Below are 13,465 nucleotides of genomic sequence, written 5' to 3'. Positions count from 1 at the left end.
AAAGCATATTCTGACTTTGTCCCAAATAAATTTATCGTTCTCCTGTACATGTGTTCTATTTCTTCTTTGAAGTTTATCTCAGATTGAAGTCTGGATTTGTCACAGAAATTCAAAGTTGCTCATAGGGAGAAGAGAACATTGCATATCTAATAACTGAAAACACATAGGAGCTGCTTGAGTAGTTGAATTCACTGTCGTTATTAGTCATTAAACAAAAAATATGATATACACTGTTTTTTACATTCTAATGGTCTTTTTTTTTTCCCTCTTTCTAGGAAAAAGGGAGATCTATACAAGTTGAGAAGACACCTATTGTACAAAATATCTCCACTAATCTATGTCAGACTCCTAAAGTGTGAGATTTATTGTCCATTCAAGGAAGAAGTTATACATTGGAAGATATCTTCACTACAAGGAATTGTGAGGCCCCCCGTTGGATGATCAAATCCAAACTCTTCCTCAGCTTGACTAAAAAGGTCTTGGAATAAAGGTTGATTCAAGTATGATACAGGGATAACAAACCGCTTCATTTTGTCCCCAACGTAAACAGCAAGATAGCCCTTTGGCGCATCCACTGCTTTTGAAGATGCTTGATTTACTGCAAATAATGCCTTTCTGATTCCAGGTAAACGAAAACCCATTGTTGTATGTGTTGAGACTTGGGAAAAGAATGCCAAAAAAGACCAACTTGTAAATAAGATGCAAGTTTTTGATCTTCTAATGCTCTATAATGTGAATGATTTTTGTTGTTCTCAATGCTTGCAGCCTTGAATATTTATAAATGAATGAATTTTTAAGAAATTATTTAATAGATGAATGATTGAAGCTGGAGGGATATGACACCAGAGTCATGGGACCAACAGGGAGACAAGGGCATATGGTGTTGCCTTGGAGGACTTTCTCGAATGAATCCTCTTGAAATAAAATAGGTGTGTAAACTTAAACATCAGAAATAAAATGATCTATGATCTCTCTCTATCCGTTGCCTTATAATTCATTTGCCAGAAGTTACCTTCCAGCTGTACTTCAACATAAGGTGAATAAAACATGTCCAAAGCATGTTTACAAAATCATGGAATACCAATTAATGCATGAAGAAGACTCAGGTTTCACTTAGGCACGTCTCATTTGGTTACAAGTGGAGGCTTTATGTTGGCTATTGTTTGATAAGGTGGGGTTAGACACATCTATGCAACTTTATCCTTGATAGAGACACCGAATACAACACCATGTGATATCTCATGTGTATGCCCTTCATCCTTTAACAGTCATTTTCTCTGGGAATTCGGTTTAAGCAGAATCTTAGAAACTATATATATACACTATCCCTTGCCTTCACAAACAACACATGCCACTGCAATCCTCTATCAACAAAACTTAGATTTCTTTGAAAATTTGAGATTGTTCTTCAATCAAACACAAAAAAAATGGGTTTTCGTTTACCTGCTATTCGACGGGCATCATTCACAGCTAGCCAAGCAGCTTCAAGATCTGTAGAAGTCCCAAAGGGCTACCTTGCAGTGTATGTTGGAGAGAAACAAAAGCGGTTTCTGATTCCCATATCATACTTGAACCAACCTTCATTCCAAGACCTGTTGAGTCAAGCCGAGGAAGAGTTTGGATATGATCATCCTATGGGTGGACTCTCAATTCCATGCAGTGAAGATGTCTTCCAACGTATAACTTCTTAATTGTGATTCCCATAGATCTCACACTGTGGGAGACTGACATAGACTAGTAGAGACATTTTATACAATGGGAATCTTCTCAACTTGTAAATATTACATATCAATTTTGAGTAATGACAATGAATTCAATTGCTAAGTATTTCTTTTATCATTTATACATTGTTCAATTCTCTCTGCAATTAAAGCCGTAGTGACTAATAGGAAGTTTGTTGCTAAAATCAGAAAAAAAGACTTGATTGTCATCATGAATTCCACATGCATGCTTCACAAATCTGGAAAAACTTATAGCATTTTGCTAGGGCCAAAGAGAAACTTGAATTTATTAACTTGGGACGGGATTGAAGATTTCTAGGCTGTATAATAACTCAAAAAAAAAAATTCATTTTACCAAACAATACACCTTTTTTTTTATCGAAATATATCAATCAAAAACGCTATGAGACAGACATGCATCTATAGTGCTTCTCAATGAGTGAGCTGTATGAATTGAAGTCCTATCTGAATTCAGCTCCTTGTGTGTCTTCTCTTGTGATCAACGTACGGTGCGGATCGGAATCATTTACCTACTGGCAATTTGACATAAAACCTATAAAGATTTTTCATTTTCACTGAAACATGATAGAATTTCAAAATAAATAGTTTAATGGTTTGAGAATAATCAATTATAATCGATAATTAGATTATTTGAATAATCGTTTACATGCATAATATTTCATTTCTGTTTATTCGATCTAAATTAATAATATGGATATCTGACTAGTAAGTCCATCTGTATAAATATCTTTTGGCCATAATTTATGATATATCTATTAGTCAGTCAGAAATGCTATACAACTTCACCAATTGTTTTGCTTTAAGGACACTTTTATTTGTTTGATTTAAAAACTTTTAAATCCAAGCTTCGTGCATTGTAAGATCATAGTTTCATTTTATTTAAAAGACAAGTTAAGGAAACTGATCGGTTCTTTTACTTCACCCGATAAAGGGATATAGATTACTGAAAGCTTTTGTTAGAGAAGCAGTCAATGAATATGTGATAAAGCATTATTTGCTTACTTGAATTATTGGTGAAGGAGGGATATGTGATAGGAGTCAAGTCATGGGACCAAATGAGAGACAAGGCAAGTGATGTTGTCTTTGAGGAATTTCTTAAGAATTAACATAACATGTCATCATATATAATACAAGTCCCACCTTCTGGATCTATAAAAAAGAATGTATAATTTGATCTTGTTGACACTTGCTCAGAGAGGTGGGGGCCGGAAACATCATTTATGGAAATTTCATGCTGTGTTGGTTAGAATTTTGTTGGGATTCAAACAAGTCCCACATCGATAAAATAATACAACAAATAACAACTTATATAATACAAACATACTTCAATGATTGAGAGACCTTTTGGGTGATGACCAAAAGCAAAACCGTGAGGGCTAAGACCCAAAGCGGACAATATCTCATCATTGTGGAGTCTATTTGTAATAATTATAAAAATAACCCTCATAAAATATCCTCTCAGACAAGTACCATAAAATAACCCCATCAGTGGTACCAGAGAGGATTGTTGGGATTCAAACAAGTCCCACATCGATAAAATAATACAACAAATAACAACTTATATAATACAAACATACTTCAATGATTGAGAGGCCTTTTGGGTAATGACCAAAACGGACAATATCTCATCATTGTGGAGTATGTTTGTGTAATAATCTTATAAAAAATAACTATCATAAAATATCCTCTCAGACAAGTACCATAAAATAACCCCATCAAATTTGACGTACATATAAGTGTGGTTCATAATGCCACATGATATAATCAATGTTGTTTCTCTTCTTATCTCCACTGTTTCAGAGCTTTAAAGTCCTCAAGAAGAGGCCATATGCTCTTGTCTCCAAGTTGGTTCCATTACTTCTCCAATAGTCCTGCACCAATTGTTCAAGTAACCAAATGGTTCTAATATAACCTACATGAAAATCATGACTTTGTTTTTCGAGTCAGGCATTGAGTTGCATTTTTTGCTTTCGAAATCATGAAGACACCAGGAAATATAGACCGCATAAAGGTTTTTTCATGGACTTGGTTTATATACAGATGGGGTATGGGTTCAGGGATTTGTTTTACCGATTTGTGCTGCAACCCTCTTGAATGTATGAGAATATGCAAATAATTCTCTATGACAACAATAGTATTTCTATCACATTCTGATGTATTGTTTCAGAAGAAAACACTCATGAGTCCAAATAAATCTTTATTTTCTCAGTATGGTATGTGGACTGATATCTTAGTTCAAATGTAAATATCACAGTGGTTTTTTGTACTTATTTTGTTTCTCCACTGCTGTGGGAGCCCTGTCAGCGCAACGGCATTTAAATTAATGTGGCTATGTTCTAATCCTGCATAGGCTTCTTTTCAGAATTTCTGGTGCTGCCTTAGATTTAGATTTACATACATAATAATGACAATTCCTTTTTCTCCTATAATATTCAAACAACATTTAACATATGGGACTAACATGATGTGGCTCAAAATCTAATCAACACAATGAAATTTACATAAATCAAGCTTCTGGCCCCCACTACCGAGAATAAATTTCAATAACATTCAATTAGACTTTCTTTTTCAAAGATCCAGAAGGCGGGGGGGACTTGTTTTATTATCTACAATAACATGTTCTTAAGAAAGTCCTCTAAGACAACACCATATGCCTTGTCTCTCATTTGCTCCCATGACTCTTATCTCATATCCCTTCTTCACCAATAATTCAAGTAACCAATTAATTGTTTTTGCATATCCTTTTATCTATAAATATATTCAAGGCCGCGAGCATTTAGGACCAACAAACCTTTTACATCCTATAGGATTCTAAATTCAAATCCTTATTTTCAATACTTTTCTTAAACCATTCTGTTCTCAAGTCTCTAACACAACCAATACAGCAATGGGTTTTCGTTTACCTGGTATCAGAAAGGCATTATTTGTAGCAAATCAAGCATCTTCAAAAGTGTTGGATGCGCCCAAGGGCTATCTTGCAGTCTATGTCGGAGAGAAAATGAAGCAGTTTGTTATCCCTGTATCATACTTGAACCAACCTTCATTCCAAGACCTTTTGAGTCAAGCTGAGGAAGAGTTTGGATATGATCATCCAATGGGGGGTCTCACAATTCCTTGCAGTGAAGATGTTTTCCAACATATATCTTCTTCCTTGAATGGACAATAAATCTCACACTTTAGGAGTCTGACATAGATTAGAGGAGACATTCCTCTTCATTTTCAGTTATTAGATGCATTTTTTGTTTTCCCTTTAATAGCATGTTTGATTTCCTGTGACAAAAATCAGACTATGATCTGATAAATTTCAAAGAAGGAATAGAACATCTGATTCCTAGCAAGGGTAGAGCAAAAGTATTTTTCCCAGGACCAAAGAGAAAGATAAATTTATTTGGGACAAAGTCAAAAAATACTTTACTAATAAACATGCATATGAAATTAAAATTTTGAGGTGCCAAGGTCTCAAACACAAAAGGTAGCTTCCCAGCCAAGGCAGGTGCAAAATAACAATTTTACTTTTTCCCTCGATCGCTGCCCAGCTGCTGAAACAAAAGCTCTCTTTTATACCATTGATGGCATATTAACTATAACCCTGTAAGTGTGACCCTATATTTGTAGATGTCAAAGAACCAATGCTTTTCTATAATTTATGTCTTTTAGATAAAATAAAATTATGACCTGACAATCCGAATAAAGAAAAAGTTTCCTAAGCAAAACAATATATATAGCCATGCATCTAGGTCTGAAAAAATTTTGATTAATATTTATATCATCCCAAAATATTAATATAGCTGGACTTGGATGTCAGAGATTAAAATTCTAAATTTAAATTCAATGAACTGAAATAAATTGGAAAGGGGTAATAATTGGCCATGGATATTATAACAATTTAATGTTCATTAAAACTGTGTGGATCCGAGTTCTTATTTCTTGTCAACCAAAATTCTCAATTTCTTGTTCCATTTTCACTGAATTTTGGGACAATACCATAGTAGCTAGCAGCAATCCATGCTTTCTGCTCAAGGAACAACCAATTCTCCATATATATGATGGCGCTGCTTGTTTAGAAAAATGGAATCGTGGCCATTGAAAAATGATAATGATTTTGCACTGATGATAAAACGGGAGGGAATATTAAATTAACCGAAGATATATAATTACCATTAGTTGCAGAAATCTGGTATTGATTGAGCCACATATTTTAGAAAATCTACGAACAAGCGGCTAAAACTGTTTCAGGAAAAATGTGTTGTGGGTTTCGGCTCAATAAGGTGTACTGAGATATAATACAACTTAGCATCCATCATCAAGGTTGGTCAATATCTCTAACCAAATTACAGCACCCAGATTTAAGTTGATAGCCACTAATATATGTCAACTTAAATTTGATAATGATACTGTTGTATATATTAAATAATTTGAGATTTGGCAAAACCAGAAAGTGTTTAAACGAATGTCTTGCATTGCATTCTCAATCAGGAAAGAAGTTTCAACTTCCATTAGAATGATACAATAAAACAAAATACAAAATCCTCATGATAGAAAAAAATCCTTCTGTAAAAATTAGTCTCATCTACTCTATCTGTGTCACCATTAGCTTGATTTACAGGTCATTTGAGTTAGAGGTGACATTTAGGAACTCATCCTCTGTGCATGGTATTGTGAGTCCACCCATTGGATGATCATAACCGAATTCTTCTTCAGCTTGATTCAACAAATCTCGAAAAGAATGTTGGTTCAAATATGATACGGGGATAACAAACCGCTTCATTTTCTCTCCAACATAGACTGCAAGGTAGCCCTTTGGCACATGTGCAACTTTTGAAGATGCTTGATTTGCAGCAAATGATGCCTTTCTGATACCAGGTAAACGAAAACCCATTGTTGTATGTGCTAAGATTTGGGAAGAGAATGTCAAAAGACTTGTAAATAAGATTCAAGTTTTTGAACTTCAAAACACTTTAGAATACCAATGATTTTAGTTGTTTCCCTAAATGTTTTCAGCTATGAATATATAGATGAAAGGATTGTAAGAAACTGTTGGCTACATGAATGATTGAGGTGGAAGAACACAAGCGGGCTATGAGATTAAAGTCATGGGACCAACATGGAGACAAGGTCATATGGTGTTGCCTTGGAGGACTTTCTCAAGAATCATCGTAACATGCTATATTAGTTAAAAATATACTATCTTATCTTCTACAGTGAATCCGCTTGAAATAAAAGGAATATGTATAATCGATCTCAAACAACATCAGAAATATAATGGTGGATGACTTCTCGCTATCCATTGCCTTATAATTCACCAGCCAGAAAATACCTTCCAGCTGTACTTCAACATAATTTAAAGAAAACATGCATGTCCAAAGCATGTCTGCAGAATTAAGGAATGCCAAGTAATGCATGAACACGTTGAGTTTCACTTAGGCACGTCTCATTTATTTACAAGTGGAGGCTTTTATGATGGCCATTGTCTGGTAAGGTGGTGTTATGCACGTACACAACTTTATCCTTGATAGAAGCACTGAGAAGACAACACCATGTGATATCTCATGTTTATGCCTTCCATCCTTTAACAGTCATTTCTTGGACTCTCATGTGATATCAATACATAGCATTGTCATCTAAATTATTTGTAGAAGCATGCCACGTGTCTAAAGCATATGCACCATTAATTGGGATATCACAATGCATGAACAAATGTTAGGTTTTCAGGTGGGTAATTTGTTGGGCATTTTCCCTGAAGGTGAGTTGTACACTCCCATTGAACTTCCTATTCTTTGAAAGAGACCACTAAGACAATACCATGTGATCTTTCGTTCTTTTGTCCCTCAATAGACCCCATCATTGTGGGATTTCATTGCAAAGGCCCTAGGATCTATATATACACAATTTCTTGGGTTCTCAAGCATCACAATTAAGTCATCACATTTCTCAAGTATCAGAATTCAAATATTTCTTTCAGTTCAAGTCCTTTGTCATCAGTATATTATTTGTTGTGTGGAGCAACAGAAAACAATGGGTTTTCGCATACCAAGTATTATTAGGCGGGGATCTTCTTCTACATCACAAGCATCCTCCAAGAGAATTGAAGTTCCAAAAGGTTATCTTGCAGTCTACATTGGAGATAAGATGAGGCGGTTCATGATTCCAGTATCATACTTGAACCAACCTTCATTTCAAGAATTACTTTGTCAAGCAGAAGAAGAATTTGGATATGATCATCCAACGGGTGGTCTAACAATACCATGCAAGGAGGATGATTTCCTCAATGTCATCTCTCTCTTGAATGAACTGTAAATCATGCTAATAGGGACTGAGGTAGATTAGACGAGGCAAATTTGTACAGAAGGCACTTACTTTTATTATCAGGAGATTTTGCAAATTTAGGTGGATAGATGATATTGATAAGAGCTTCCGTCCACACAGTTTCAATTAATTGAAAATAGTTGTTCTATTATCCGTGACCAATTATTTCTCCCTTTCCAATTTATTTCTGCTAAAAATAAAAACAGATAAGGAGGAAGAGAGGAGAGCAAATAGAGAAAGACAACTTGTATAGTGGGGATTCAAATGTGCATTCACGATTTTCTGCATATGCGAGCATGTTACAATGACTTGGAAGTCTTCAACTACAAGGTTTTCAATTCAAAATGCACACATAGTTGACTTAGTTGTATTACCCCCTTTTACCAACTGTATATTAACTGAAACATACTCCATATCATCTACTTTTCACCTAAAACCAGATTTCATATCAGAAAAGAAAAAAATAGCAGATTTCACATTCAAAATATCAAGAAAATTCTCAAAGTCTAATAATTTCTCTGGATAAATTTAAATTGAGAATTTGGATATCTGACTTACAAGTCCAGCTGTATAGATATTTTTGCGTAATAATTTATATAGATTAGTCAGTTATCTGACTTACTGTTTTGCTTTAAGGACACTTTCTTAATTTGGTTTGAAAATTTTAAACCTACGCTTCTTGCATTGCAAGGTCATAGTTTCATGTTATCTACAAGACAGAGTTATGAAAAGACATTGGTACTTTGAGTTCTCCAGATATATGGTTGTTGATCATGAGCCCTACCATTGGTGAATGCATGGTATAAGAGAAAGCTTTGGTTACCGGATTACCTCATTTGTTTAGGGCCTTGGCTGTTCAAAATTTTAATTGTTATATGTATTTATTAATAAAATATGTTTTTCTTGTCCCAAACAAATTTATCTTGTGAATCTTGTCTTTGATCCTATGTTTGGATTGATGGTAAATGATGGAATGGAAAGGAGTGGAGTGGGAAGAGAAGCTAATCCATTGTTTGGTTTGTAAAAGTAAGAATGGAACATAATGGAAGAGGATGGGTTATGATCTATTCCATTCCATCGCTTAACACCATATTTCTTCCCTCCCAATTTCGGGTGTACATGATGGAGCTAATGATTTTATTGTCAAATAAAATTGTCCTTAACAGAGAACTTCTTCTGAGCATTGAGATCTGGTACAAAACTAGCTTTGTTTATAAATCATTCAATCCAGTCCCAAATTAATAAATTCAAGTTTTCTTTTGGCCCTAGCAAAATACTATTAGCCTTCCTGGTCTGTGAAGAAGTGGAATTCATGATAACAATGAAGTCTCTTTTGTTTTTTCAAGAAAGCAACCTGCAAATAGTGTCCACGGTTCAGAGGTGGTTCTATTCGCAGAGAGAACAGAGAAGTGAACATTGTAATTGATAAACAGAAATACTTGCTATTGAATTCATTTTCATTACTCAAAAAATGGTAATCTTTACAAGTTGACAAAATTCCTGTTGTATACAATGTCTCTACTAATCTATGTAAGTATCCCGCAGTGTGAGATTTATTGTCCATTCAACCGAGAAATTACACATTGGAAAAAATCTTCAGTGCAAGGAATTGTGAGGCCACCCATGGGATGATCATATCCAAACTCTTCCTCAGCTTGACTCAACAAGTCTTGGAAAGAAGGTTGGTTCAAGTATGATATGGAAATCACAAACCGCTTCTGCTTCTCTCCAACATACACTGCAACATAGCCCTTTGGGACTTCTGCAGATTTTGAAGCTGCTTGGCTAGCTGTGAATGATGCCCGTCGAATAGCAGGAAAAAGGAAACCCATTTTTTGTTCTTGTTTGAAGGAAGAACTATCTCAAATTTTCAAAGAATGAATCTAAATGTTGAAGCCTTGGGATTGCAATGACATGTGTTGTTTGTGAAGACAAAGGATAGTGTATTTATAGTTTTTAAGATTCTGTAGAAACCCAAACCCCAAAGAAAATGACTGTTAATTAAAGGATGGAGGGCATACACATGAGATATCACATGGTGTTGTCTTTGGTACCTCTGTCAAGGATTAAGTTATGCAGACGTGTGTAACCCCACCTTATCAAGCAATGGCCAACATAAAGCCTCCTCTTGTAACCAAATGAGACGTGCCTAAGTTAAACCTGAGTTTTCTTCATGCATTAATTGGTATTCCATAATTTTGTAAACATGCTTTGGACATGTTTTCATCACGTTATGTTGAAGTACAGCTGGGAGGTAAAATCTGGCAGATGAATGATAAGGCAACAGATAGCGAGAGATCATAAGTGTTCAAGATTTCACACTTATTTTATTTCAAGAGGATTTACTCGAGAAAGTACTCCAAGGCAACACCATATGCCCTTGTCTCCCTGTTGGTCCCATGACTCTTGTATCATAGCCCTGTCACCTCAATCATTCATCTATTCAAGAACTTCTTACAACTTCGTTCATCTATAAATTTTTAAGGCTGCAAGCATCGAGGACAACAAAATCATTCAGATTCTAAAGCATTACAAGTTCAAAAACTTGCATCTTATTGAGTCTTCTTTAAAATTCTCTTCCCAAATCTCAGAACATAAAACAATGGGTTTTCGTTTACCTGGTTTCAGAAAGGCATCATTTGCTGCAAACCAAGTATCTTCAACAGCTGTCGATGTGCCAAAGGGGTACCTTGCAGTCTATGTTGGAGAGAAAATGAAGCGGTTTGTTATCCCCATATCATACTTGAACCAACCATGCTTTCAAGATTTGTTGAATCAAGTTGAGGAAGAATTCGGGTATGACCATCCAATGGGTGGTCTTACAATACCATGCAAAGAGCTGGAGTTCTTAAATGTGACCTCTTACTTGAATGACCTTTAAATCATGCTAATGGAGACACAGATAGATTAGATGAGGCAAATTTGTTCAGAAGGAATTTTCTTTTAATGTGAGGATTTTTGCACTTTGTTTCCTTGTATAGTGCTATTGGTAATAGGAAATTGTTACCTGAATGAGATTGCAACACCAGACATTATTTGAACACTTTGTTTTTGGAAAATCTCAGTAAATTTTAATAGATACAACAGTATCATTATCAATTTTAAGTCAACATATATCTGACTACCAATATATTAGGGATTAAAAGCAGGAATTTTGTAGGAGATATTGACCAACCTTGATAATGGATGTTATTGCTGCACTCTATTCTATTTCAATATATCTCCTTTAGACACGTTTTGATAGATTTTTCAATAATAAGCGGCTCATTAATTCTTGCTCTCAGAAACACGTAGAAATTATATTTCATCAGTTAATTTAGCACTCCTCCGTTCTATATTCACTGCAAACTCATTATCATTTATCAAGGGTCATTTATTCTTGAATTTTTCTAAACAAGCAGCAGGTTTGTTGAAATAAACTTAAATATCAGTTTTTAATGGTTTTAATTTAGCAGTTTCTTATTTGATTCAAATAAAAGGTCAAGAGTCAATAGTTATTAGCAATAATGGGTTTTGATTGTAGGCTGTTAATAGAATTTTAAGCTTTTGAGCTTCTGAAGGACAAATATCGGTCTATATATATATCATTGTATTGTTTAATTATACAGTGAAAAATAAAATAGAGAAATTCACCTTCTCCTCTATCAGTTTTTTTAATTCTACAAGGTTCACACGGAATATTAGCTGTTCCTTGTGCAGAAAAGCATGGTTTGCCACTATGGTATTGCCCCAAAATTCACAACAGCTATGGAATATGTTCAAACTTTTGGAGCACAGAAAATAAGAACATTGATCCAATAAGCTTCAATGAACAGTATACAGTTGTTCTGATATTGATGGCTAATATTTTCTCTATGTCCAATTTATTTCTGTTCATTTAATTTAAATTCAGATTTTGGATTTCTGAATTCCAAGTTCAGCTGTATTAATATTTTGGGATGATATGAATATTTTAGTCAAATGGTACCGAACTACTTCGAGACAACTTTTTCTGTATTTGGTTTATATGGTCAAAGTTTCATTTTATCTAAAATACAGAATTTATAAGAAAACATTGGTTCTTTGACTTCTGCAGATGTAGGGTTATAGTTAATTAATAACCCATTCCATACCATATATATATTACTAACGTAATTTATTAGTAAAACAACCTGGCTCTTACATGGAGAACTGGATAAGTGAACATTGTAACTAATAAACAGAAAACTTGAGTAGTTGTATTTTTCGTCGTCACAAAAAAAGAATATGATACACTGTGATTTTGTCATTCTGTTTCTTTTCTCTCTTTTTCAAGAGAAGGAGATCTTTACAAGTTTCAAAAATGCCTATTGTACAAAATGTCACCACTAATCTATGTCAGTCGTCACCTAAAGTTCAAGATTTATTGACAATTCAAGCAAGAAGTTATGCGTTGGAAGACATCTTCACTGCAAGGAATTGTGAGGCCACCCATGGGATGATCATATCCAAACTCTTCCTCAGCTTGACTTAACAAGTCTTGGAATGAAGGTTGGTTCAAGTATGATACAGGGATCACAAACCGCTTCATTTTCTCTCCCACGTATACTGCAAGATAGCCCTTTGGCGCATCCAATGCTTTTGAAGATGCTTGAGTTGCTGCAAATAATGTCTTTCTTATGATAGGTAAACGAAAACCCATTGTTGTATTGATTGTGTTGGAAACTTGAGAAAGGAATGCTTCAAGAAAAGTCTTGAAAATAAGGTTTTGAATTTCGAATGCTGTTGGGTGTGAATGGTTTGTGTTGGTCCTAAATGCTTGCGGCCATGAATATATATAGATAAATGGATATGCAAAAAAACCATTAATTGGTTACTTTAATAATTGGTGAAGTAGGGATATGAGATAGGAGTCATGGGACCAAATGAGAGACAAGGCATATGGTGCTGTCTCTGAGGGCTTTCTTAAGAATCAACGTAATATAATATTATTGTAGATAACAATACCAGGCCTACCTTATCCATCTATGATAAAGAAAGTCTGATGGGATATTGGTGACCCCTTCTTAGAGTGGTGGGGGTGGGAAACATCATTTATTTAAATGTCATTCCCGGTTGTTAAGAATTTGACGTAAATTAAAATGTGGTTTGTAATGCATCATGTCACGATCATGCTTTCAATGTTGGAACACATCATATCTTCACTGTTTTGGAGCTATAAAGTCCTATAGCACAACTCCACATTCCCTTGTCTGATGTCTCCCATGACTCCTATTGTAGCCCCCATCCATTTTTTTCAAGTGGCCAAACGGTTTCTCGCATAACCTTTTATCTCTCTCTCCCTCTCTCGCTCTCTCTCTCTTCATAGCTGTAACCTCTTAGGTTCAAGTCAAATCACCGACATCCTGAAGTATTCCGAGTTCAGAAACTTACATCTTATTTACATGTCCATCTTTTGG

At 34.9% G+C, this 13,465-nt stretch overlaps 1 protein-coding gene across 1 annotated transcript; it reads left to right on the top strand.

The window, feature by feature from the left end:
* Window positions 1-69: 69 nt before the first annotated feature.
* LOC145950888 (auxin-induced protein 6B-like) lies at window positions 70-1,839 on the top strand. The gene has a single exon (XM_083062741.1). It carries the CDS (start codon window positions 1,428-1,430, stop codon window positions 1,689-1,691), a length of 264 nt encoding a protein of 87 aa, XP_082918867.1. The 5' UTR covers window positions 70-1,427; the 3' UTR covers window positions 1,692-1,839.
* The last annotated feature ends 11,626 nt before the right edge of the window (window positions 1,840-13,465 follow it).

This window comes from Cajanus cajan, chromosome 8 (assembly GCF_000230855.2).
Source record: "Cajanus cajan strain Asha chromosome 8, NIPB_CcT2T_4, whole genome shotgun sequence".
NCBI classification, from domain to species: domain Eukaryota; kingdom Viridiplantae; phylum Streptophyta; class Magnoliopsida; order Fabales; family Fabaceae; genus Cajanus; species Cajanus cajan.
This window is presented reverse-complemented; position numbering and strand designations above follow the sequence as displayed.

Bases quoted from the DNA above. Each gene is read 5' to 3' on its own strand.
- LOC145950888 (XM_083062741.1), top strand. From the start codon at position 1,428: ATGGGTTTTCGTTTACCTGCTATTCGACGGGCATCATTCACAGCTAGC.